We start from the raw sequence: 26,844 nt of genomic DNA on the forward strand, positions 1-26,844 counted from the left end.
CACTGCGACCTGTATGCTCTCGTTGGCTGGCCCTCGCTTCATATTCGTCGCCAAACCCACTGGCTCCAGGTCATCTATAAGTCTTGGCTAGGTAAAGCCCCGCCTTATCTCAGCTCACTGGTCACCATAGCAGCACTCACCCGTAGCACGCGCTCCAGCAGGTATATTTCACTGGTCACCCCCAAAGCCAATTCCTCCTTTGGCCGCCTTTCCTTCCAGTTCTCTGCTGCCAATGACTGGAACGAACTGCAAAAATCACTGAAGCTGGAGACTCATATCTCCCTCACTAATTTTAACCACCAGCTGTCAGAGCAGCTCACAGATCACTGCACCTGTACATAGCCCATCTGTAAATATCCCATCCAACTACCTCATCCCCATACTGTTATTTTATTTGTTTTGCTCCTTTGCACCCCAGTATCTCTACTTGCACATTCATCTTCTGCACATCGATCACGCCAGTGTTTAATTGCTATATTGTAATTATTTCGCCACTATGGCTTATTTATTGCCTTACCTCCCTTATCCTACCTCATTTGCACACACATTTACATTTACATTTAAGTCATTTAGCAGACGCTCTTATCCAGAGCGACTTACAAATTGGTACATTCACCTTATGATATCCAGTGGAACAACCACTTTACAATAGTGCATCTAAATCCTTTAAGGGGGGGGGGCTTAGAACGATTACTTTATGCTATCCTAGGTATTCCTTGAACAGGTGGGGTTTCAGGTGTCTCCGGAAGGTGGTGATTGACTCCGCTGTCCTGGCATCGTGAGGGAGCTTGTTCCACCATTGGGGTGCCAGAGCAGCGAACAGTTTTGACTGGGCTGAGCGGGACCTGTGCTTCCTCAGAGGTAGGGAGGCGAGCAGGCCAGAGGTGGATGAACGCAGTGCCCTTGTTTGGGTGTAGGGCCTGATCAGAGCCTGAAGGTACGGAGGTGCCGTTCCCCTCACAGCTCCGTAGGCAAGCACCATGGTCTTGTAGCGGAGGCGATTTTCAACTGGAAGCCAGTGGAGAGAGCAGAGGAGCGGGGTGACGTGAGAGAACTTGGGAAGGTTGAACACCAGACGGGCTGCGGCGTTCTGGATGAGTTGTAGGGGTTTAATGGCACAGGCAGGGAGCCCAGCCAACAGCGAGTTGCAGTAATCCAGACGGGAGATGACAAGTGCCTGGATTAGGACCTGCGCCGCTTCCTGTGTGAGGCAGGGTCGTACTCTGCGAATGTTGTAGAGCATGAACCTACAGGATCAGGTCACCGCCTTGATGTTAGTGGAGAACGACAGGGTGTTGTCCAGGGTCACGCCAAGGTTCTTAGCACTCTAGGAGGAGGACACAATGGAGTTGTCAACCGTGATGGCGAGATCATGGAACGGGCAGTCCTTCCCCGGGAGGAAGAGCAGCTCCGTCTTGCTGAGGTTCAGCTTGAGGTGGTGATCCGTCATCCACACTGATATGTCTGCCAGACATGCAGAGATGCGATTCACCACCTGGTTATCAGAAGGGGGAAAGGAGAAGATTAATTGTGTGTCGTCTGCATAGCAATGATAGGAGAGACCGTGTGAGGATATGACAGAGCCAAGTGACTTGGTGTATAGCGAGAATAGGAGAGGGCCTAGAACAGAGCCCTGGGGGACACCAGTGGTGAGAGCACGTGGTGCGGAGACAGATTCTCGCCACGCCACCTGGTAGGAGCGAACTGTCAGGTAGGACGCAATCCAAGCGTGGGCCGCGCCGGAGATGCCCAACTCGGAGAGGGTGGAGAGGAGGATCTGATGGTTCACAGTATCAAAGGCAGCAGATAGGTCTAGAAGGATGAGAGCAGAGGAGAGAGAGTTAGCTTTAGCAGTGCGGAGAGCCTCCGTGACACAGAGAAGAGCAGTCTCAGTTGCATGACCAGTCTTGAAGCCTGACTGATTTGGATCAAGAAGGCCATTCTGAGAGAGATAGCAGGAGAGCTGGCCAAGGACGGCACGTTCAAGAGTTTTGGAGAGAAAAGAAAGAAGGGATACTGGTCTGTAGTTGTTGACATCGGAGGGATCGAGTGTAGGTTTTTTCAGAAGGGGTGCAACTCTCGCTCTCTTGAAGACAGAAGGGACGTAGCCAGCGGTCAAGGATGAGTTGATGAGCGAGGTGAGGTAAGGGAGAAGGTCTCCGGAAATGGTCTGGAGAAGAGAGGAGGGGATAGGGTCAAGTGGGCAGGTTGTTGGGCGGCCGGCCGTCACAAGACGCGAGATTTCATCAGGAGAGAGAGGGGAGAAAGAGGTCAAAGCACAGGGTAGGGCAGTGTGAGCAGGACCAGCGGTGTCGTTTGACTTAGCAAACGAGGATCGGATGTCGTCGACCTTCTTTTCAAAATGGTTGACGAAGTCATCCGCAGAGAGGGAGGAGGGGGGGGGAGGGGGAGGAGGATTCAGGAGGGAGGAGAAGGTGGCAAAGAGCTTCCTAGGATTAGAGGCAGATGCTTGGAATTTAGAGTGGTAGAAAGTGGCTTTAGCAGAAGAGACAGAAGAGGGAAATGTAGAGAGGAGGGAGTGAAAGGATGCCAGGTCCGCAGGGAGGCGAGTTTTCCTTCATTTCCGCTCGGCTACCCGGAGCCCTGTTCTGTGAGCTCGCAATGAGTCGTCGAGCCACGGAGCAGGAGGGGAGGACCGAGTCGGCCTGGAGGATAGGGGACATAGAGAGTCAAAGGATGCAGAAAGGGAGGAGAGGAGGGTTGAGGAGGCAGAATCAGGAGATAGGTTGGAGAAGGTTTGAGCAGAGGGAAGAGATGATAGGATAGAAGAGGAGAGAGTAGCGGGAGAGGGAGAGCGAAGGTTGGGACGGCACAATACCATCCGAGTAGGGGCAGAGTGAGAAGTGTTGGATGAGAGCGAGAGGGAAAAGGATACAAGGTAGTGGTCGGAGACTTGGAGGGGAGTTGCAATGAGATTAGTGGAAGAACAGCATCTAGTAAAGATGAGATCAAGCGTATTGCCTGCCTTGTGAGTAGGGGGGGAAGGTGAGAGGGTGAGGTCAAAAGAGGAGAGGAGTGGGAAGAAGGAGGCAGAGAGGAATGAGTCAAAGGTAGACGTGGGGAGGTTAAAGTCACCCAGAACTGTGAGAGGTGAGCCATCCTCAGGAAAGGAACTTATCAAGGCGTCAATCTCATTGATGAACTCTCCAAAGGAACCTGGAGGGCAATAAATGATAAGGATGTTAAGCTTGAAAGGGCTGGTAACTGTGACAGCATGGAATTCAAAGGAGGCGATAGACAGATGGGTCAGGGGAGAAAGAGAGAATGTCCACTTGGGAGAGATGAGGATCCCAGTGCCACCACCCCGCTGACCAGAAGCTCTCGGGGTGTGCGAGAACACATGGGCAGACGAGGAGAGAGCAGTAGGAGTAGCAGTGTTATCTGTGGTAATCCATGTTTCCGTCAGCGCCAAGAAGTCGAGGGACTGGAGGGTAGCATAGGCTGAGATGAACTCTGCCTTGTTGGCCGCAGACCAGCAGTTCCAGAGGCTGCCGGAGACCTGGAACAATACGTGGGTCGTGCGTGCTGGGACCACCAGGTTAGAGTGGCAGCGGCCATGCGGTGTGAAGCGTTTGTATGGCCTGTGCAGAGGGGAGAGAACAGGGATAGACAGACACATAGTTGACAGGTTACAGAAGAGGCTACGCTAATGCAAAGGAGATTGGAATGACAAGTGGACTACACGTTTCGAATGTTCAGAAAGTTAGCTTACGTTACAAAAATCTTTTGACTAAAATGATTAAAGTGATACAGTACTGCTGGCTGGTGAAGTAGGCTAGCTAGCAGTGGCTGCCTTGTTGACTTTGTTTGAAAGTGTAGCTGGCTAGGTAACCTCGATAGTTTCAGTGCTACACCTTATCATGATACAAAGGCAGCTATGTAGCTAGCTAACATAACACTAATCAAGACGTTCCTTTGTAATGTATTTAGTTTCTACAATGCTGCTCGTCGGTAATAGTTGGCTAGGTTTGGAAATGGCGTCGCGGGGGACGAAAATAGCTGGCCAGCTAACCTCGATAATTACTCTAAACTACACAATTATCAAACTATGACAAACTATGACAAAGACAACTTATTGACTAAAATGACTAAAGTGATACAGTACTGCTGGCTGGTAAGGTAGGCTAGATAGCAGTGGCTGCGTTGTTGACTTTGTATATAGACTTTTTCTATTGTATTATTGACTGTATGTCACGACTGATTTGGACTGGTGTAGAGGCGGAATCAGATGCAGGAGACAGAGGTGCTGGAGGTGAGTGTCTTTTAATGAAATGACACACACAAAGGCCGTAAAGCACAGGGCGCTACACAAAGTTTGCCTGGGAAAAACACATTCCCATAAAACACAAAAAGGTATATATTCCACGGCACAAAAGGCAAGGGGCGCAGCCCGGTAAATCTTTTGACAAAACTGTCGGAAACACAACGTACAAAAATACGTCCCACCGTCCTGAGTGGACAATAAACAATCCCGCACAAAACCCCAACTGAAAACACACACTAAATAAGGCCCCACTAATGACATACACAAAACAGGTGCGGAACAGACAGACAAAACTAAAAGACACAGAACCAACGATCGGTGGCAGCTAATAGGCCGGCGACGACGACCGCCGAGCGCCGCCCGACCGAGGAGGGGCGCCACTTTCGTTGGATCCTGTGACACTGTATGTTTGTTTATTCCATGTCTAACTCTGTGTTGTTGTTTGTGTCGCACTGCTTTGCTTTATCTTGGCCAGGTCACAGTTTAGAAATGAGAACTTGTTCTCAACTAGCCTACCTGGTTAAATAAAGGTGAAATGAATAAATGAAAACTTTGACACCCCTGCTGTAGACTGTATGGTAGACTGTAGAGTGTAGACGTATGGGAATGCTTACACCTGCTGCTCTGTAGAACTGTGGTTGGCCTGCTCTGCAGCTAAAGATGGATGTGTGTGTTTGTGTGGTACTATGGAACTATGCTTTCCTCACATGCACACAACTCTCCTCCATGTTGCTTCTCTCTCTCTGTCCTTCACCCTCTCTTCCCCTACCCTTATCTCTCCCCGTCTATCCTTCTCTCTGTCTGTCCTTCACCCTCTCTTCCCCTACCCTTATCTCTCCCCGTCTATCCTTCTCTCTCTCTGTCCTTCACCCTCTCCTCCCCTACCCTTATCTCTCCCTGTCTATCCTTCTCTCTCTCTGTCCTTCACCCTCTCATCCCCTACCCTTATATCTCCCCGTCTATCCTTCTCTCTCTGTCTGTCTTTCACCCTCTCATCCCCTACCCTTATCTCTCCCTGTCTATCCTTCTCTCTCTCTGTCCTTCACCCTCTCTTCCCCTACCCTTATCTCTCCCTGTCTATCCTTCTCTCTCTCTGGGTTTCACCCTCTCCCCCTACCCTTATCTCTCCCCGTCTATCCTTCTCTCTCTGTCTGTCTTTCACCCTCTCCTCCCCTACCCTATCTCTCCCTGTCTATCCTTCTCTCTCTCCGTTCTTCACCCTCTCTTCCCCTACCCTTATCTCTCCCTGTCTATCCTTCTCTCTCTCTGGGTTTCACCCTCTCCCCCTACCCTTATCTCTCCCCGTCTATCCTTCTCTCTCTGTCTGTCCTTCACCCTCTCTCCCCCTACCCTTATCTCTCCCTGTCTATCCTTCTCTCTCTCTGGGTTTCACCCTCTCCCCCTACCCTTATCTCTCCCCGTCTATCCTTCTCTCTCTGTCTGTCCTTCACCCTCTCTCCCCTACCCTTATCCTACCCTGTCTATCCTTCTCTCTCTGTCTGTCCTTCACCATCTCTTCCCCTACCCTTATCTCTCCCCGTCTATCCTTCTCTCTCTCCCCCTCTCTCTGTCTCGCCCCCCCTCTCTCCCTCTCACTGTTCTCATCTCTCTTTCCTTCTCCCTGGTTGCATCCCAAATGTTACCCTATTCCCTATATAGTGCACCATTTTTGACCAGTGCACTATATAGGGAATAGGGTGCCATGTGGTTAACACACCCTCTTTCCCCCCTTTTCTCTTTCTCTCGTTATTTCTCCACGTCTTTCTCCTTTCTCGTACCTTCTCTCTTCTCTCTCCCCCTCTCTTTCTCTTGCCCTATCTCTTTCTCTCCTCTCTTCCTCTCCTACTCTCATTATCTCTTCCCATCGCTCTCTTTCTCTCTCTCCCCCTCCCGCCTTCTCTATCTCCCCTTTTCCTTCCTTCTGTTGCTTGCTCTCTAACTCTCTCTCTCTCTCTGGAAGCCATAGTGAGGTATGGTGTGTTTACATTCGTATCTCAGGAGAAATATTCAGCTTTATGACTTTTCTCTCAGCCCTGCTGTGTGTGTGTTTGTGTGTGTGTGTGTCCGTGTATGTGTGTGTCCGTGTGTGTCCGTGTGTGTGTGTGTGTGTATGTATGTGCGCGTGTGTGTGTATGTGTCTGTTTCTTAAGTGTGTGCACATCTTATAAAGAAGCTTTAAAATCTCTCTTTCTATTTTGACTGTGTGTGTGTAAATGTGTTCAAGTGTGTTTGTGCTAACTCTGTACCTGAGTCTCTGGCTGGCTGTGTTTGTGCTAACTCTGTGTACCAGAGTCTCTGGCTGGCTGTGTTTGGGCTAACTCTGTGTACCAGAGTCTCTGGCTGGCTGTGTTTGTGCGAACTCTGTGTACCCGAGTCTCTGGCTGGCTGTGTTTGTGCTAACTCTGTGTACCAGAGTCTCTGGCTGGCTGTGTTTGTGCTAACTCTGTGTACCAGAGTCTCTGGCTGGCTGTGTTTGTGTGTTTAGTTTGCTCAAGACATCTGCTAAGTCAATGAGATTAGTTTTCCTTGTGGGTGTGGCTAGTGTTTGTGTGTGGGGGACTGTGTATCTACCATTCATTCCAAATATTTTAAAATGCCCCCCCCCTGCTGTCATTACCGTTGTGTAGCTGTTATAACATCATTATTGATTTGAAGAATTTCGAGGTGGAGGGAGTTGGGGTGCAGTGTGTGTGTTGACTAACACTGTTTCCTCTCTCTAGTTGATATCACAGAGATCAGGGAGCTGAGGTTGGGTAAATGTTCCCGGGACTTTGAGCGTTATCCAGAGGAGGCTCGTAAATTAGACTCCGCCCACTGCTTCATCGTGCTCTACGGACTGGAGTTCCGCCTCAAAACACTCAGCGTGGCCGGTCAGTGTGTGTGTGTGTGTGTATGTGTGTGTGCTTTCTCTGTTGCTCGATGGCTCTCCAAATGTCCTCCATTGTATCTGTTAATGATATTCTGGGAGGGTAAGGGGGTGGCTGGAAGATAATATTTCCATATTTGTAATAATGCCATGCTACAATAGCTTCTGTTGTATACGGCAGTAGTGCCAGCATTACACTGCATAAACCTCACTTCTCAGCACTTCGTTAACATTTTGTCAACATTTCAATTCTACCCCCATTTTATTTTCTCCATGCCCACTCTCACTCTCTGTCCCTGTCTCGCTCTTTCTCTGTCTGCCTTTCTCCCTCTCACTCCCCCCTCTATATCTCTGTCTCTCTCCCTCTGCCCCACCCCACCTCTCTCGTTCTCTCGCTGTCTCTCTCCCTCTGCCCCACCCCACCTCTCTCTGTCTCTCTCCCTCTGCCCCACCCCACCTCTCTCTGTCTCTCTCCCTCTGCCCCACCCCACCTCTCTCTGTCTCTCTCTGTCTCTCTCCCTCTGCCCCACCCCACCCCACCTCTCTCTGTCTCTCTCCCTCTGCCCCACCCCACCTCTCTCTGTCTCTCTGTCTCTCTCCCTCTGCCCCACCCCACCTCTCTCTGTCTCTCTCCCTCTGCCCCACCCCACCTCTCTCTGTCTCTCTCTGTCTCTCTCTGTCTCTCTCCCTCTGCCCCACCCCACCTCTCTCTGTCTCTCTCTGTCTCTCTCCCTCTGCCCCACCCCACCTCTCTCTTTCTCTCTCTGTCTCTCTCCCTCTGCCCCACCCCACCTCTCTCTGTCTCTCTCTGTCTCTCTCCCTCTGCCCCACCCCACCTCTCTCTGTCTCTCTCCCTCTGCCCCACCCCACCTCTCTCTTTCTCTCTCTGTCTCTCTCCCTCTGCCCCACCCCACCTCTCTCTTTCTCTCTCTGTCTCTCTCCCTCTGCCCCACCCCACCTCTCTCTGTCTCTCTCTGTCTCTCTCCCTCTGCCCCACCTCTCTCTGTCTCTCTCCCTCTGCCCCACCCCACCTCTCTCTGTCTCTCTCTGTCTCTCTCCCTCTGCCCCACCTCTCTCTGTCTCTCTCTGTCTCTCTCCCTCTGCCCCACCCCACCTCTCTCTGTCTCTCTGTCTCTCTCCCTCTGCCCCACCCCACCTTTCTCTGTCTCTCTCTGTCTCTCTCCCTCTGCCCCACCCCACCTCTCTCTGTCTCTCTCTGTCTCTCTCCCTCTGCCCCACCCCACCTCTCTCTGTCTCTCTCTGTCTCTCTCCCTTTGCCCCACCCCACCTCTCTCTGTCTCTCTCTGTCTCTCTCCCTCTGCCCCACCCCACCTCTCTCTGTCTCTCTCTGTCTCTCTCTGTCTCTCTCCAGCCTTCAGTGAGGAGGAGGTCAATATGTGGATCACTGGACTCAACTGGCTGATGATGGATACTCAGAGAGCCTCAGCACCACAACAGATAGACAGGTATGTGTTTGTGTGTGTGGGTGTGTGTGTTTGAGAGAGAGAGAGAGAGAGAGAGAGAGAGAGAGAGGAGTGAGAGAATAAGTGAGTGAGGAGTGTGTGTAAGAGAGAGAGGAGAGGAGTGTGTGTGTCTGAGTGAGTGAGTGAGTGTGAGAGAGAGAGAGAGAGAGAGAGAGAGAGAGAGAGAGAGAGAGAGAGAGAGAGAGAGAGAGAGAGAGAGAGAGAGAGAGAGAGAGAGAGAGAGAGAGAGAGAGAGAGAGAGAGAGAGAGAGAGAGAGAGAGAGAGAGAGAGAGGAGGTGAGTGTGTGAGAGAGGGGGAGAGGGAGAGGAGTATGTGTGTTTGTGTGAGTGTGAGAGAGAGAGGGGGAGAGGGAGAGAGAGAGGAGTGTGAGTGAGAGAATAAGTGAGTGAGGAGTGTGTGTAAGAGAGAGAGGAGAGGAGTGTGTGTGTCTGAGTGAGTGAGTGTGTGTGAGAGAGAGAGGGGGAGAGAGGGAGGTGAGTGAGTGAGAGAGAGAGAGAGAGAGAGAGAGGGAGAGGAGTATGTGTGTTTGTGTGAGTGTGAGAGAGAGAGAGAGAGAGAGAGAGGGGGGGGAGAGGGAGAGGAGTGTGTGTTTATGTGTAGAGCAGTGTGTGTGTGTGAGAGATGTGAGGAGAGGAGTGTGTGTGTTTGTGTGTAGAGGAGTGTGTGTGTGTGAGAGAGATGTGAGGAGAGGAGTGTGTGTGTGTAGAGGAGTGTGTGAGAGAGAGAGATGTGAGGAGAGGAGTGTGTGTGTTTGTGTGTAGAGGTGTGTGTGAGAGAGAGAGAGAGAGATGTGTGTAGAGGAGTGTGTGTGTTTGTGTGTAGAGCAGTGTGTGTGTGTGAGAGATGTGAGGAGAGGAGTGTGTGTGTTTGTCTGTAAAGGAGTGTGTGTGTGTGAGAGATGTGAGGAGAGGAGTGTGTGTGTTTGTGTGTAGAGGAGTGTGTGTGTGTGAGAGATGTGAGGAGAGGAGTGTGTGTGTTTATGTGTAGAGGAGTGTGTGTGAGAGAGAGAGAGATGTGAGGAGAGGAGTGTGTGTGTTTGTGTGTAGAGGAGTGTGTGTGTGTGAGAGAGATGTGAGGAGAGGAGTGTGTGTGTGTAGAGGAGTGTGTGAGAGAGAGAGATGTGAGGAGAGGAGTGTGTGTGTTTGTGTGTAGAGGTGTGTGTGTGAGAGAGAGAGAGATGTGTGTAGAGGAGTGTGTGTGTTTGTGTGTAGAGCAGTGTGTGTGTGTGAGAGATGTGAGGAGAGGAGTGTGTGTGTTTGTGTGTAGAGGAGTGTGTGTGAGAGAGAAATGTGAGGAGAGGAGTGTGTGTGTTTGTGTGTAGAGGAGTGTGTGTGTGTGAGAGATGTGAGGAGAGGAGTGTGTGTGTTTGTGTGTAGAGGAGTGTGTGTGTGTGAGAGATGTGAGGAGAGGAGTGTTTGTGTTTGTCTGTAGAGGAGTGTGTGTGAGAGAGAGAGAGATGTGAGGAGAGGAGTGTGTGTGTTTGTCTGTAGAGGAGTGTGTGTGAGAGAGAGAGATGTGAGGAGAGGAGTGTGTGTGTTTATGTGTAGAGGAGTGTGTGTGAGAGAGAGAGATGTGAGGAGAGGAGTGTGTGTGTTTATGTGTAGAGGAGTGTGTGTGAGAGAGAGAGAGATGTGAGGAGAGGAGTGTGTGTGTTTATGTGTAGAGGAGTGTGTGTGTGTGAGAGATGTGAGGAGAGGAGTGTGTGTGTTTGTGTGTAGAGGAGTGTGTGTGTGTGTGAGAGATGTGAGGAGAGGAGTGTGTGTCTTTATGACAGTATGAATCATGTGTCTGTGGTGTTTAACAGGCTCCTGTTTGTAGTAATATTAATATCGTGGTAGCATCATCCATTACTACTATAACACACATAGGAGAGATGGGACAGGGGTTGGAGGGAGCAACAATATTTGTGTTGGTTGAAAATAATGATTCTGGGTAGGTGGGGGCAGTGTTCCTCTATTCATTGGTTTGTGGAAGAAAACTCAGAGTAGTGCTGTTGTGTGAGAGAGTTGGAGAGAGGAACTTCAGTATTGTACATATGATCCGTGTTATGACTATTTGGTTTACAAATGTCAACAACTTGGTCACAGTCAATGAAGTGACATACAGTGTCTCAATTATTTTGTGTTGTAGGCTTTGGGTCACATTACTATTTTATATTTTCACAAATACAGTCAGAATTTAAACTTAGACTAAGTCAATGTTAAACCCCGTGGCTGGTGGCTTTTAAAAGAATCTGCTGTGCACAACACAGCCTCTCAACATCTGTCTTTTCATCTCATACTGAACTATCTCTCTTCTCTCTATTTCTGTATATCCTCCCTCCCTCCCTCCAGGTGGCTGAGGAGACAATTTGAGGTGATGGACAGGAATCGTGAGGGAAGGTGGGTCAGACGTCAATACCATATTAACATTGTTGTTACACCCAACCAGAACCCTGGGATACACACACTATGGCAAGTCTGCTAGCCGGTGGAATAGTGGGGGAAATCCACTCCAAACGTTATAAAATAATAATACCCCTCCCAGCCCCAACCCCTTCCCTAGCTCCAGCTCTAACCCCAGCCCAAGCTCCAGCTCTATCCCTAACTCCAGCCCTAGCTCCAGCTCTAACCCTAACTCCAGCTCCAGCTCTAACCCTAACTCCAGCTCCAGCTCTAACCCTAACTCCAGCTCCAGCTCTAACCCTAACTCCAGCTCCAGCTCTAACCCTAACTCCAGCTCCAGCTCTAACCCTGACTCCAGCTCCAGCTCTAACCCTAACACCAGCTCCAGCTCTATCCCTAACTCCAGCTCCAGCTCTAACCCTAACTCCAGCTCTAACCCTAAATCCAGCTCTAACCCTAACTCCAGCTCTAACCCTAACTCCAGCTGCAGCCCTAGCTCCAGCTCTAACCCTAACTCCAGCTCTAACCCTAACTCCAGCTCCAGCCCTAACTCCAGCTCTAACCCTAACTCCAGCTCCAGCTCTAACCCTAACTCCAGCTCTAACCCTAACTCCAGCTCGAGCCCTAGCTCCAGCTCTAACCCTAACTCCAGCTCCAGCCCTAGCTCCAGCTCTAACCCTAACTCCAGCGCCAGCTCTAACCCTAACTCCAGCTCTAACCCTAACTCCAGCCCTAGCTCCAGCTCTAACCCTAACTCCAGCTCCAGCTCTAACCCTAACTCCAGCTCCAGCTCTAACCCTAACTCCAGCTCCAGCTCTATCCCTAACTCCAGCTCTAACCCTAACTCCAGCTCTAACCCTAACTCCAGCTCCAGCCCTAGCTCCAGCTCTAACCCTAACTCCAGCTCCAGCTCTAACCCTAACTCCAGCTCCAGCTCTAACCCTAACTCCAGCTCTAACCCTAACTCCAGCTCCAGCCCTAGCTCCAGCTCTAACCCTAACTCCAGCTCCAGCCCTAGCTCCAGCTCTAACCCTAACTCCAGCTCCAGCTCTAACCCTAACTCCAGCTCTAACCCTAACTCCATCCCTAGCTCCAGCTCTAACCCCAGCTCCAGCTCTATCCCTAACTCCAGCCCTAGCTCCAGCTCTAACCCTAGCTCCAGCCCTAGCTCCAGCTCTAACCCTAACTCCAGCTCCAGCTCTAACCCTAACTCCAGCTCCAGCTCTATCCCTAACTCCAGCCCTAGCTCCAACTCTAACCCTAACTCCAGCTCCAGCTCTATCCCTAACTCCAGCCCTAGCTCCAGCTCTAACCCTAACTCCAGCTCTAACCCTAACTCCAGCTCCAGCTCTATCCCTAACTCCAGCTCCAGCTCTATCCCTAACTCCAGCTCTAACCCTAACTCCAGCTCCAGCTCTATCCCTAACTCCAGCCCTAGCTCCAACTCTAACCCTAACTCCAGCTCCAGCTCCATCCCTAACTCCAGCCCTAGCTCCAGCTGTAACCCTAACTCCAGCTCCAGCTCTAACCCTAACTCCAGCCCTAGTTCCAGCCCTAGCTCCAGCTCTAACCCTAACTCCAGCTCCAGCTCTAACCCTAACTCCAGCTCTAACCCTAACTCCAGCTCCAGCCCTAGCTCCAGCTCTAACCCTAACTCCAGCCCTAGCTCCAGCTCTAACCCTAACTCCAGCTCCAGCTCTAACCCTAACTCCAGCTCCAGCTCTAACCCCTAGCTCCAGCTCTAACCCTAACTCCAGCCCTAGCTCCAGCTCTAACCCTAACTCCAGCTCCAGCTCTAACCCTAACTCCAGCTCCAGCTCTAACCCTAACTCCAGCTCTAACCCTAGCTCCAGCCCTAGCTCCAGCTCTAACCCTAACTCCAGCTCTAACCCTAACTCCAGCTCCAGCTCTAACCCTAACTCCAGCTCTAACCCTAACTCCAGCTCGAGCCCTAGCTCCAGCTCTAACCCTAACTCCAGCTCCAGCCCTAGCTCCAGCTCTAACCCTAACTCCAGCTCCAGCTCTAACCCTAACTCCAGCTCTAACCCTAACTCCAGCCCTAGCTCCAGCTCTAACCCTAACTCCAGCTCCAGCTCTAACCCTAACTCCAGCTCCAGCTCTAACCCTAACTCCAGCTCCAGCTCTAACCCTAACTCCAGCTCCAGCTCTAACCCTAACTCCAGCTCTAACCCTAACTCCAGCTCCAGCTCTAACCCTAACTCCAGCTCCAGCTCTATCCCTAACTCCAGCTCCAGCTCTAACCCTAACTCCAGCTCTAACCCTAACTCCAGCTCCAGCCCTAACTCCAGCTCTAACCCTAACTCCAGCTCCAGCTCTAACCCTAACTCCAGCTCCAGCTCTAACCCTAACTCCAGCTCCAGCTCTAACCCTAACTCCAGCTCCAGCTCTATCCCTAACTCCAGCTCCAGCTCTAACCCTAACTCCAGCTCTAACCCTAACTCCAGCTCCAGCCCTTGCTCCAGCTCTAACCCTAACCCTAACTCCAGCTCTAACCCTAGCTCCAGCTCTAACCCTAACTCCAGCTCCAGCTCTATCCCTAACTCCAGCCCTAGCTCCAGCTCTAACCCTAGCTCCAGCCCTAGCTCTAACCCTAACTCCAGCTCCATGTCTAACCCTAACTCCAGCTCCAGCTCTATCCCTAACTCCAGCCCTTGCTCCAACTCCAACCCTAACTCCAGCTCCAGCTCTAACCCTAACTCCAGCTCTAACCCTAACTCCAGCCCTAGCTCCAGCTCTAACCCTAACTCCAGCTCCAGCTCTAACCCCTAACTCCAGCTCTAACCCTAACTCCAGCCCTAGCTCCAGCTCTAACCCTAACTCCAGCTCCAGCTCTAACCCTAACTCCAGCTCCAGCTCTAACCCTAACTCCAGCTCCAGCTCTATCCCTAACTCCAGCTCCAGCTCTAACCCTAACTCCAGCTCCAGCTCTAACCCTAACTCCAGCTCCAGCTCTAACCCTAACTCCAGCTCCAGCTCTATCCCTAACTCCAGCTCCAGCTCTATCCCTAACTCCAGCTCCAGCTCTAACCCTAACTCCAGCTCTAACCCTAACTCCAGCTCCAGCCCTTGCTCCAGCTCTAACCCTAACCCTAACTCCAGCTCCAGCTCTATCCCTAACTCCAGCCCTAGCTCCAGCTCTAACCCTAGCTCCAGCCCTAGCTCTAACCCTAACTCCAGCTCCAACTCCAACCCTAACTCCAGCTCCAGCTCTAACCCTAACTCCAGCTCTAACCCTAACTCCAGCCCTAGCTCCAGCTCTAACCCTAACTCCAGCTCCAGCTCTAACCCCTAACTCCAGCTCTAACCCTAACTCCAGCCCTAGCTCCAGCTCTAACCCTAACTCCAGCTCCAGCTCTAACCCTAACTCCAGCTCCAGCTCTAACCCTAGCTCCAGCCCTAGCTCCAGCTCTAACCCTAACTCCAGCTCACGCTCTAACCCTAACTCCAGCTCCAGCTCTATCCCTAACTCCAGCCCTAGCTCCAACTCTAACCCTAACTCCAGCTCCAGCTCTATCCCTAACTCCAGCCCTAGCTCCAGCTCTAACCCTAACTCCAGCTCCAACTCTATCCCTAACTCCAGCTCCAGCTCTATCCCTAACTCCAGCTCCAGCTCTATCCCTAACTCCAGCTCCAGCTCTAACCCTAACTCCAGCTCCAGCTCTATCCCTAACTCCAGCCCTAGCTCCAACTCTAACCCTAACTCCAGCTCTATCCCTAACTCCAGCCCAAGCTCCAGCTCTAACCCTAACTCCAGCTCCAGCTCTATCCCTAACCCTAACTCCAGCTCTATCCCTAACTCCAGCCCTAGCTCCAGCTCTAACCCTAACTCCAGCTCCAGCTCTAACCCTAACTCCAGCCCTAGCTCCAGCTCTAACCCTAACTCCAGCTTCAGCTCTAACCCTAACTCCAGCTCCAGCTCTAACCTTAACTCCAGCCCTAACTCCAGCTCTAACCCTAACTCCAGCTCCAGCCCTAGCTCCAGCTCTAACCCTAACTCCAGCTCCAGCTCTATGCCTAACTCCAGCTCCAGCTCTAACCCTAACTCCAGCCCTAGCTCCAGCTCAAACCCTAACTCCAGCTCCAGCTCTATCCCTAACTCCAGCCCTAGCTCCAGCTCTAACCCTAACTCCAGCTCTAACCCTAACTCCAGCTCCAGCTCTATCCCTAACTCCAGCCCTAGCTCCAGCTCTAACCCTAACTCCAGCTCCAGCTCTATCCCTAACTCCAGCCCTAGCTCCAGCTCTAACCCTAACTCCAGCTCCAGCTCTATCCCTAGCTCCAGCCCTAGCTCCAGCTCTAACCCTAACTCCAGCTCCAGCTCTAACCCTAACTCCAGCTCCAGCCCTAGCTCCAGCACTAACCCTAACCCCAGCTCCAGCTCTATCCCTAACTCCAGCCCTAGCTCCAGCTCTAACCCTAACTTCAGCTCCAGCTCTAACCCTAACTCCAGCTCCAGCTCTATACCTAAATCCAGCCCTAGCTCCACCTCTAACCCTAACTTCAGCTCCAGCGCTAACCCTAGCTCCAGCTCCAGCCCTAGCTCCAGCTCTAACCCTAACTCCAGCCCTAGCTCCAGCTCTAACCCTAACTCCAGCTCCAGCTCTAACCCTAACTCCAGCCCTAGCTCCAGTTCTAACCCTAACTCCAGCTCCAGCTCTAACCCTAGCTCCAGCCCTAGCTCCAGCCCTAGCTCCAGCTCTAACCCTAACTCCAGCTCCAGCTCTAACCCTAACTCCAGCTCCAGCTCTATCCCTAGCTCCAGCCCTAGCTCCAGCTCTAACCCTAACTCCAGCTCCAGCTCTAACCCTAACTCCAGCTCCAGCTCTAACCCTAACTCCAGCTCCAGCTCTATCCCTAACTCCAGCCCTAGCTCCAGCTCTAACCCTAACTCCAGCTCTAACCCTAACTCCAGCCCTAGCTCCAGCTCTAACCCTAACTCCAGCTCCAGCTCTAACCCTAACTCCAGCCCTAGCTCCAGCCCTAGCTCCGGCTCTAACCCTAACTCCAGCTCCAGCTCTATCCCTAACTCCAGCTCTAGCTCCAGCTCTAACCCTAACTCCAGCTCCAGCTCTAACCCTAACTCCAGCTCCAGCTCTATCCCTAACTCCAGCCCTAGCTCCAGCTCTAACCCTAACTCCAGCTCCAGCTCTATCCCTAACTCCAGCCCTAGCTCCAGCTCTAACCCTAACTCCAGCTCTATCCCTAGCTCCAGCCCAAGCTCCAGCTCTAACCCTAACTCCAGCCCTAGCTCCAGCTCTAACTCTAACCCTAACTCCAGCTCCAGCTCTGACCCTAACTCCAGCTCCAGCTCTAACCCTAGCTCCAGCTCCAGCCCTAGCTCCATCTCTAACCCTAACTCCAGCCCTAGCTCCAGCTCTAACCCTAACTCCAGCTCCAGCTCTATCCCTAACTCCAGCCCTAGCTCCAGCTCTAACCCTAACTCCAGCTCCAGCTCTAACCCTAACTCCAGCTCCAGCCCTAGCTCCAGCTCTAACCCTAACTCCAGCTCCAGCTCTATCCCTAACTCCAGCCCTAGCTCCAGCTCTAACCCTAACTTCAGCTCCAGCTCTAACCCTAACTCCAGCTCCAGCTCTATCCCTAACTCCAGCTCTAACCCTAACTCCAGCTCCAGCTCTATCCCTAACTCCAGCCCTAGCTCCAGCTCTAACCCTAACTTCAGCTCCAGCTCTATCCCTAACTCCAGCTCTATCCCTAATTCCAGCCCTAGCTCCAGCTCCTTACATCCCCACTAGTCCCCAGCTCAGTTCCGTGGCTCCCACCTCTTTGGGAGGAAGCGGTCCAGCACAAACAGCCTGTCTGCCACCGCCTGATAAGGAACAGGAACAGGAAGTGATGCGATGGGTTGGGAGAGGGAAACTTCCTGTCTCAATGGAAATAGAAACAGGAGCTCCAAATCAGAGCAAAATAATGAGGGGTGATAAATAACGAGTTAAACAAAAGAGAGTTGATTGAACAGAGGATGAACAGAACAGAGGGACGGAGGGATACATGCTAGCCAGAGAAAGAATGAGGGAATATAGGGAAAGACCAAGACAGTGACAGAGAGCGAGAAAGAGAGGAGATAAAGTAGTTTGTGAAGGGGGGAAGTGAGAGAGAGAGAGCGAGAGAGAGAGAGAGAGAGAGAGAGAGAGAGAGAGAGAAGACATGCTAAAACAAAATCCCCCAGGACAGGTAGAGTTTCTCTCAGGGATGTGTCTGCTCTCCTCCATCTTCTTCTTGCTCTCTACACACACGCACACACAATCAGTACTCTCTGATTGTGTGTGCAGCAGCTTGTGTCTAGTTAATCAACAAAGTGATTGGCCATGTGCCCCAACCCTGCAGGAGGGCAGGACAGAGGGAGGGGGGTGGCGATATCCCATAACACAAGGAGACTGTCTGAGAGTCCCATAACACAAAGAGACTGTCTGAGAGTGCCATAACACAAAGAGACTGTCTGAGAGTCCCATAACACAAGGAGATGGTCTGAGAGTCCCAAAACACAAGGAGACTGTCTGAGAGTCCCATAACTCAAAGAGACTGTCTGAGAGTCCCATAACTCTAAAAGAGAGGATGCGAGACATATAGCATATAAGGGAAAAGAGTTAGAAAGAATGAAGAAAGAATGAAAAACACACAGAGACAGATACTGAGAGAGGCTCAGAGAGAGAGTGAGTATGATATCCAGTGGGTACCCGACCCAGCCAGACCCAGCCCTGCTCCCCTTCTCTGGCCCGTCCGGTGGAAGCGGGGAGAGGGAGAGAGATCACCCCCCGCTCTCCGCCCCTCCCTGTGGAGCCCAAACATTGAGACTAGGCAGGAGGCTTTCCGGCTGCCACTCGCCCATAGCTCTGGTTCTAAACGAACTAAACAGAACTGTGATACTGCATAACTAAACTACTCTGGCTCTGGTTCTAAACGAACTAAACAGAACTGTGATACTCCATAACTAAACTACTCTGGCTCTGGTTCTAAACAAACTAAACAAAACTGTGATACTCCATAACTAAACTACTCTGGCTCTGGTTCTAAACGAACTAAACAGAACTGTGATACTTCATAACTAAACTACTCTGGCTCTGGTTCTAAACGAGCTAAACAGAACTGTGATACTCCATAACTAAACTCCACTCTAGCTCTGGCTGGGAACATTACTTAACTCCACTCTAACTTTGGCTGGAAACATAACTAAACTCCACTCTAGCTCTCGCTGGAAACAGACATAAGCTCCACTCTAGCTCTGGCTGGAAACATAACTAAACTCCACTCTAGCTCTGCCTTGAAACATAACTAAACTCCACTCTAGCTCTGCCTTGAAACATAACTAAACTCCACTCTAGCTCTGCCTTGAAACATAACTAAACTCCACTCTAGCTCTGCCTTGAAACATAACTAAACTCCACTCTAGCTCTGGCTGGAAACATAACTAAACTCCACTCTAGCTCTGCCTTGAAACATAACTAAACTCCACTCTAGCTCTGGCTGGAAACATAACTAAACTCCACTCTAGCTCTGCCTTGCAACATAACTAAACTCCACTCTAGCTCTGCCTTGAAACGTATCTAAACTCCACTTTAACTCTGGCTGGAAACAGAACTAAACTCCACTCTAGCTCTGCCTTGAAACATAACTAAACTCCACTCTAGCTCTGGCTGGAAACAGAACTGAACTCCACTTTAACTCTGCCTTGAAACATAACTAAACTCCACTCTAGCTCTGGCTGGAAACATAACTAAACTCCACTCTAGCTCTGCCTTGAAACATAACTAAACTCCACTCTAGCTCTGCCTTGAAACATAACTAAAATCTACTCTAGCACTGGCTGGAAACATGACTAAACTCTACTCTAGCTCTGGCTAGAACGATATCTTTACTCTACTATGGTTCTGGCTGGAAACAGACTGAAATACAACTTAACAGAACAAAAGTACTGTAATCCTTCCTTTGGTCAACGTACCTCCCCTGCTGGTTCAGATAGGTACTGATTGAGTCCTTGGACATGATGGAAGAGTGACAGTTCAAACTGATATGAATAGATGTAACATTTTATTGTCCAGTCAGTAATGTTCTATTGTCTCTGTTAAATCTCTTGTTCCTTTATTGTATTGTCCTGTCCAGTATCACAGTAAAGGATGTGAAGGCCCATTTACCTCATATCAACTACAGAGTCCCCAACATGCGCTTCCTCAAAGACAAGCTACAGGTAATAGATGATAGATATCCCCAGGCATGTACAGGCTGCCACAGTTTTAAATGAGATGATTTGTACATGTAATAACTTGTGTACTTCCTGTCTGGACAGGAAGTGGAAGCCAGGTGTGATCTCTCCTTCCCTCACTTTGCTCAGCTCTACAGAACATTGATGTTCGACGCACAGAGGAGTGTGAGTATTAGAAAATATACGTACACATACACACAAATGCTCATGCACACACACAAATACACACACTCCATTCCCTGTGTACCCCTCACCTGGCTCTCCCGTTGTTCCCTAAGATCACTGAGCAGCTGGAGCTCTCCTTCCCCCTCCGGTGAGTCCCACCACCTCCTCTTCTCTTTTCCTCCACCTACTATTCTCCTGATGCATCTTCCCAAATCTCCTCCATTTATTTGATGTCTATCTATCTTCCTACCTCAAATTTATTTTTTATTCTCCTCTATTCTCAACCTACTAATTAGAGGTAACCTATAGATATTGTACTGCCCTTTAAAACGTTTTCTCTGTGTGTGCTCGTGCGTGTGCGTGTGTGTGTAGGAATGTGGACAGACCAGAGCTGTGTCAGATCTCTTTTTATGACTTCCAGAAGTTTCTACAGCTGGATCAGAAGGTACTGGCACATTTTCACGTTCTTCACGGTTAACATATTACACAGTGCTGCTGTGAGAGTCTCCTGCTCAGTGAAACAGATGCTGCTGTCTGTAACTGTATGAGCTCTCTAGAGATGTACTAGAGAGCTAATCTCTGCATCTTTGCACTAATGGTTTATGTGATAGCATGGACAGCGCCATTGAGAACTATCTCCATTTTAATTTTCTCAATTTCTTCTTCTACTACTTCTATGAGTTTATTGACAGTTTGTAAACAAACTGAAAGGGTACATACATACTGTCATCAGGAGTGTGTTGTCTGAACAGGGATCAGAATCTCCTCCTTTTCTTTGATGTCTATCCATCTCCCCACCTCACATTTCTTTTGTATTCTTCTTGAATCAGAATCACCTTTATTGGTGTACACAGACAGACAATTAACAGAATACACAGACAGACAATTAACAGAATACACAGAGAGACAATTAACAGAGTACACAGACAGACAATTAACAGAATACACAGACAGACAATTAACAGAATACACAGACAGACAATTAACAGAATACACAGACAGACAATTAACAGAATACACAGACAGACAATTAACAGAGTACACAGACAGACAATTAACAGAATACACAGAGAGACAATTAACAGAATACACAGAGAGACAATTAACAGAATACACAGACAGACAATTAACAGAATACACAGAGAGACAATTAACAGAATACACAGAGAGACAATTGGCAGAGTACACATACAGACAATTAACAGTATACAGACAGACAATAAACAGAGTATACTGACAGACAATTAACAGAGTATACAGACAGACAATTAACAGAATACACAGACAGACAATTAACAGAGTATACAGACAGACAATTAACAGAGTATACAGACAGACAATTAACAAAATACACAGACAGACAATTAGAGTATACAGACAGACAATTAACAGAATACACAGACAGACAATAAACAGAGTATACTGACAGACAATTAACAGAATACACAGACATACAATTGACAGAGTACCCAGACAGACAATTAACAGAATACACAGACAGACAATTAACATAGTATACAGACAGACAATTAACAGAATACACAGACAGACAATTAACAGAGTATAAAGACAGACAATTAACAGAATCCATAGACAGACAATTAACAGAATACACAGACAGACAATTAACAGAGTATACAGACAGACAATTACCAGAGTATACAGACAGACAATTACCAGAGTATACAGACAGACAATTACCAGAGTATACAGACAGACAATTAACAGAGTATACAGACAGACAATTAACAGAGTATACAGACAGACAATTAACAGAGTAAACAGACAGACAATTAACAGAGTACACAGACAGACAATTAACAGAATACACAGACCGACAATTAACAGAATATACAGACAAAATACATAAATGCAGAATTTACACTATGAACACTGAGGCTAAAAACTACAGACTACATTACAAACCATATACAGTCAGCTACATTATAACTTATGCAGGTAGAGATGTATGAATAAAACTACATGGACATGATGATGTGCAATGGGGGAAATATAGTTAGTCCATGGCAGAGCGCAAAGGGCAGTGCAAAGAGCAATGTGCAGTTCTAGGATGAAAGTGAAGGGTGCATTGACAGTGTGAGTATTGCAGGGTGCATAGACAGTGTGAGTATTGCAGGGTGCATAGACAGTGTGAGTATTGCAGGGTGCATAGACAGTGTGAGTATTGCAGGGTTCATAGACAGCGTGAGTATTGTAGGGTGCATAGACAGCGCGCGTATTGTAGGGTTCATAGACAGCGTGAGTATTGCAGGGTGCATAGACAGCGTGCGCATTGTAGGGTTCATTGACAGTGTGAGTATTGCAGGGTGCATAGACAGCGTGAGTATTGCAGGGTGCATAGACAGTGTGAGTATTGCAGGGTGCATAGACAGTGTGAGTACTGCAAGGTGCATAGACAGTGTAATTATTGCAGGGTGCATAGATAGTGTGATTATTGCAGGGTGCATAGACAGCGTGAGTATTGTAGGGTGTATGGACAGTGTGATTATTGCAGGGTGCATAGACAGTGTGAGTATTGCAGGGTTCATAGACAGCGTGAGAATTGCGGGGTGCATAGACAGCGTGCGCATTGTAGGGTTCATTGACAGTGTGAGTATTGCAGGGTGCATAGACAGCGTGAGTATTGCAGGGTGCATAGACAGCGTGAGTTTTGCAGGGTGCATAGAAAGCGTGAGTTTTGCAGGGTGCATAGACGGTGTGAGTATTGCAGGGTGCATAGACAGTGTGAGTATTGCAGGGTGCATAGACAGCGTGAGTATTGTAGGGTGTATGGACAGTGTGATTATTGCAGGGTGCATAGACAGTGTGAGTATTGCAGGGTTCATAGACAGCGTGAGAATTGCGGGGTGCATAGACGGCGTGCGTATTGCAGGGTTCATTGACAGTGTGAGTATTGCAGGGTACATAGACAGTGTGAGTATTGCAGGGTGCATAGACAGCACGAGTATTGCAGGGTACATAGACAGTGTGAGTATTGCAGGGTGCATAGACAGCATGAGTATTGCAGGGTACATAAACAGCGTGCGTATTGTAGGGTGCATAGACAGCGTGAGTATTGTAGGGTTCATAGACAGTGTGAGTATTGCAGGGTGCATAGACAGTGTTATTATTGCAGGGTGCATAGACAGTGTGATTATTGCAGGGTGCGTAGACAGTGTGCGTACTGTAGGGTTCATAGACAGCGTGAGTATTGCAGGTTGCAAAGACAGCGAGACGTTTGCAGGGTGCATAGACAGTGTGAGTATTGCAGGGTACATAGACAGTGTGATTATTGCAGGGTGCATAAACACCGTGATTATTGAAGGATGCATAGACAGTGTGAGTATTGCAGGGTGCATAGACAGTGTGAGTACTGCATGGTGCATAGACAGTGTGAGTATCGCAGGCTTCATTGACAGTGTGATTATTGCAGGGTGCATAGACAGTGTGATTATTGCAGTGTGCATAGACAGTGTGAGTATTGCAGGGTGCATAGACAGTGTGAGTACTGCATGGTGCATAGACAGTGTGAGTATCGCAGGCTTCATTGACAGTGTGATTATTGCATGGTGCATAGATAGTGTGAGTATTGCAGGGTGCATAGACAGTGTGAGATTTGAAGGGTGCATAGACAGTGTGATTATTGCAGGGTGCATAGACGTGTGTGTATTGCAGGGTGCATAGACAGTGTGAGTACTGCAAGGTGCATAGACAGTGTGATTATTGCAGGGTGCATAGATAGTGTGATTATTGCAGGGTGCATAGACAGTGTGAGTATTGCAGGGTTCATTGACAGTGTGAGTATTGCAGGGTTCATTGACAGTGTGAGTATTGCAGGGTGCATAGACAGCATGAGTATTGCAGGGTACATAGACAGCGTGAGTATTGCAGGGTGCATAGACAGTGTGAGTATTGCAGGGTGCATAGACAGTGTTATTATTGCAGGGTGCATAGACAGTGTTATTATTGCAGGGTGCATAGACAGTGTGAGTATTGCAGGGTGCATAGACAGCGTGAGTATTGCAGGGTGTATGGACAGTGGGATTATTGCAGGGTGCATAGACAGCGTGAGTATTGCGGGGTGCATAGACAGCGTGTGTATTGTAGGGTTCATAGACAGCGTGAGTATTGCAGGGTGCATAAACAGCGTGCGTATTGCAGGGTTCATTGACAGTGTGAGTATTGCAGGGTACATAGACAGTGTGAGTATTGCAGGGTGCATAGACAGCATGAGTATTGCAGGGTACATAGACAGCGTGCGTATTGTAGGGTGCATAGACAGCGTGAGTATTGTAGGGTTCATAGACATTGTGAGTATTGCAGGGTTCATTGACAGTGTGATTATTGCAGGGTGCATAGACTGTGATTATTGCAGGGTGCATAGACAGTGTGAGTATTGCAGGGTGCATAGACAGCGTGAGTATTGCAGGGTACATAGACAGCGTGCGTGTTGCAGGGTGCATAGACAGTGTGAGTATTGCAGGGTGCATAGACAGCGTGAGTATTGCAGGGTGCATAGACAGCGTGAGTATTGCAGGGTACATAGACTGCGTGCGCGTTGCAGGGTGCATAGACAGTGTGAGTATTGCAGGGTGCATAGGCAGCATGAGTATTGCAGGGTGTATGGACAGTGTGATTATTGCAGGGTGCATAGACAGCGTGAGTATTGCGGGGTGCATAGACAGCGTGTGTATTGTAGGGTTCATAGACAGCGTGAGTATTGCAGGGTGCATAGACAGCGTGCGTATTGCAGGGTTCATTGACAGCGTGAGTATTGCAGGGTACATAGACAGTGTGAGTATTGCAGGGTGCATAGACAGCGTGAGTATTGCAGGGTACATAGACAGCTTGCGTATTGTAGGGTGCATAGACAGCGTGAGTATTGTAGGGTTCATAGACATTGTGAGTATTGCAGGGTTCATTGACAGTGTGATTATTGCAGGGTGCATAGACAGCGTGAGTATTGCAGGGTACATAGACTGCGTGCGCGTTGCAGGGTGCATAGACAGTGTGAGTATTGCAGGGTGCATAGGCAGCATGAGTATTGCAGGGTGTATGGACAGTGTGATTATTGCAGGGTGCATAGACAGCTTGAGTATTGCGGGGTGCATTGACAGCGTGAGTATTGCAGGGTACATAGACAGTGTGAGTATTGCAGGGTGCATAGACAGCGTGAGTATTGCAGGGTACATAGACAGCTTGCGTATTGTAGGGTGCATAGACAGCGTGAGTATTGTAGGGTTCATAGACATTGTGAGTATTGCAGGGTTCATTGACAGTGTGATTATTGCAGGGTGCATAGACTGTGATTATTGCAGGGTGCATAGACAGTGTGAGTATTGCAGGGTGCATAGACAGCGTGAGTATTGCAGGGTACATAGACAGCGTTCGTGTTGCAGGGTGCATAGACAGTGTGAGTATTGCAGGGTGCATAGACAGCGTGAGTATTGCAGGGTGCATATACAGCGTGAGTATTGCAGGGTACATAGACAGCGTGCGTGTTGCAGGGTGCATAGACAGTGTGAGTATTGCAGGGTGCATAGGCAGCGTGAGTATTGCAGGGTGTATGGACAGTGTGATTATTGCAGGGTGCATAGACAGCGTGAGTATTGCGGGGTGCATAGACAGCGTGTGTATTGTAGGGTTCATAGACAGCGTGAGTATTGCAGGGTGCATAGACAGCGTGCGTATTGCAGGGTTCATTGACAGTGTGAGTATTGCAGGGTACATAGACAGTGTGAGTATTGCAGGGTGCATAGACAGCATGAGTATTGCAAGGTACATAGACAGCGTGCGTGTTGTAGGGTGCATAGACAGCGTGAGTATTGTAGGGTTCATAGACATTGTGAGTATTGCAGGGTGCATAGACAGTGTGAGTATTGCAGGGTGCATAGACAGTGTTATTATTGCAGGGTGCATAGACAGTGTGATTATTGCAGGGTGCGTAGACAGTGTGCGTACTGTAGGGTTCATAGACAGCGTGAGTATTGCAGGTTGCAAAGACAGCGAGACTTTTGCATGGTGCATAGACAGTGTGAGTATTGCAGGGTACATAGACAGTGTGATTATTGCAGGGTGCATAAACAGCGTGATTATTGAAGGGTGCATAGACAGTGTGAGTTTTGCAGGGTGCATAGACAGCGTGAGTACTGCATGGTGCATAGACAGTGTGAGTATTGCAGGGTTCATTGACAGTGTGATTATTGCAGGGTGCATAGACTGTGATTATTGCAGGGTGCATAGACAGTGTGAGTATTGCAGGGTGCATAGACAGCGTGAGTATTGCAGGGTGCGTAGACTGTGTGATTATTGCAGGGTGCATAGACAGCGTGAGTATTGCAGGGTACATAGACAGCGTGCGTGTTGCAGGGTGCATAGACAGCGTGAGTACTGCAGGGTGCATAAACAGTGAGATTATTGCAGGGTACATAGACAGTGTGATTATTGCAGGGTGCATAGACAGTGTGAATATTGCAGGGTGCATAGACACCGTGAGTTTTGCAGGGTGCATAGACAGCGTGAGTACTGCAGGGTGCATAGACAGTGTGGGTATTGCAGGGTTCATTGACAGTGTGATTATTGCAGGGTGCATAGACAGTGTGAGTATTGCAGGGTTCATTGACAGTGTGATTATTGCATGGTGCATAGACAGTGTGAGTATTGCAGGGTTCATTGACAGTGTGAGTATTGCAGGGTTCATAGACAGTGTGAGATTTGAAGGGTGCATAGACAATGTGATTATTGCAGGGTGCATAGACGTGTGTGTATTGTAGGGTTCATAGACAGCGTGAGTATTGCAGGGTGTATTGACAGTGTGCGTATTGTAGAGTGCATAGTCCATGAATCAGAAGATCATGGTGGACCAGGTGGCCGGTTGGTAAGGGTCACAGCGTGGGGAAAGAAGCTGTTCAGGTTGCAGGAGGTTTTGGTTGTGATTGACCTGAACCATTTGCCAGAGGGGAGTCTTTGGAAGAGGTGACGATCGTTGTGAAAGTGGTCGGTGATGATCTTTCCTGCATGCTTCCTTGTCCTGGAGTCGTGAAGGTCTACGATGGATGGCAGGTGGCAGTCGATGACTCTCTCAGCATTTCCACAATCCGTTGCAGTTTGCCCTTGGACCAGGTAGAGGCATTCCAAACCAGACAGAGATCGAGGAGGTGAGGATGGACTTGATGATGGCTGTGTAGAGTGAGAGTTTGAATTTATTCAGCTGACACAAGAAGTGCACCCTCTGTTGTGCCTTTATGGTGACCACTGTGCTGTTGTCCTCCCACTTGAGGTTGTGGGAGATGATGGTCCCCAGGAATTTGAATGACTCAGCTGTACTTACAGCTGAGCCGTTGATTTCAAACCGTAGATTTTTTGTGACTGCACCAGGCCACCATCCTGTCAACCTCTTTCCGGTACATGGACTCGTCAC

At 49.3% G+C, this 26,844-nt stretch overlaps 1 protein-coding gene across 1 annotated transcript in view; it reads left to right on the plus strand.

The window, feature by feature from the left end:
• The window catches only part of LOC115158661 (1-phosphatidylinositol 4,5-bisphosphate phosphodiesterase gamma-1), a 78,204-nt gene that overhangs the window by 25,660 nt on the left and 25,700 nt on the right, over nucleotides 1–26,844 (plus strand). The window contains exons 3-9 of the mRNA XM_029707853.1: nucleotides 7,006–7,155; nucleotides 8,524–8,617; nucleotides 10,970–11,017; nucleotides 19,160–19,244; nucleotides 19,344–19,424; nucleotides 19,538–19,572; nucleotides 19,797–19,869. Of these exons, the coding sequence (XP_029563713.1) occupies nucleotides 7,006–7,155; nucleotides 8,524–8,617; nucleotides 10,970–11,017; nucleotides 19,160–19,244; nucleotides 19,344–19,424; nucleotides 19,538–19,572; nucleotides 19,797–19,869 (566 nt within the window). The remainder of the gene's footprint in view (nucleotides 1–7,005; nucleotides 7,156–8,523; nucleotides 8,618–10,969; nucleotides 11,018–19,159; nucleotides 19,245–19,343; nucleotides 19,425–19,537; nucleotides 19,573–19,796; nucleotides 19,870–26,844) is intronic.

Source organism: Salmo trutta, chromosome 22 (assembly GCF_901001165.1).
Source record: "Salmo trutta chromosome 22, fSalTru1.1, whole genome shotgun sequence".
Taxonomy (NCBI): domain Eukaryota; kingdom Metazoa; phylum Chordata; class Actinopteri; order Salmoniformes; family Salmonidae; genus Salmo; species Salmo trutta.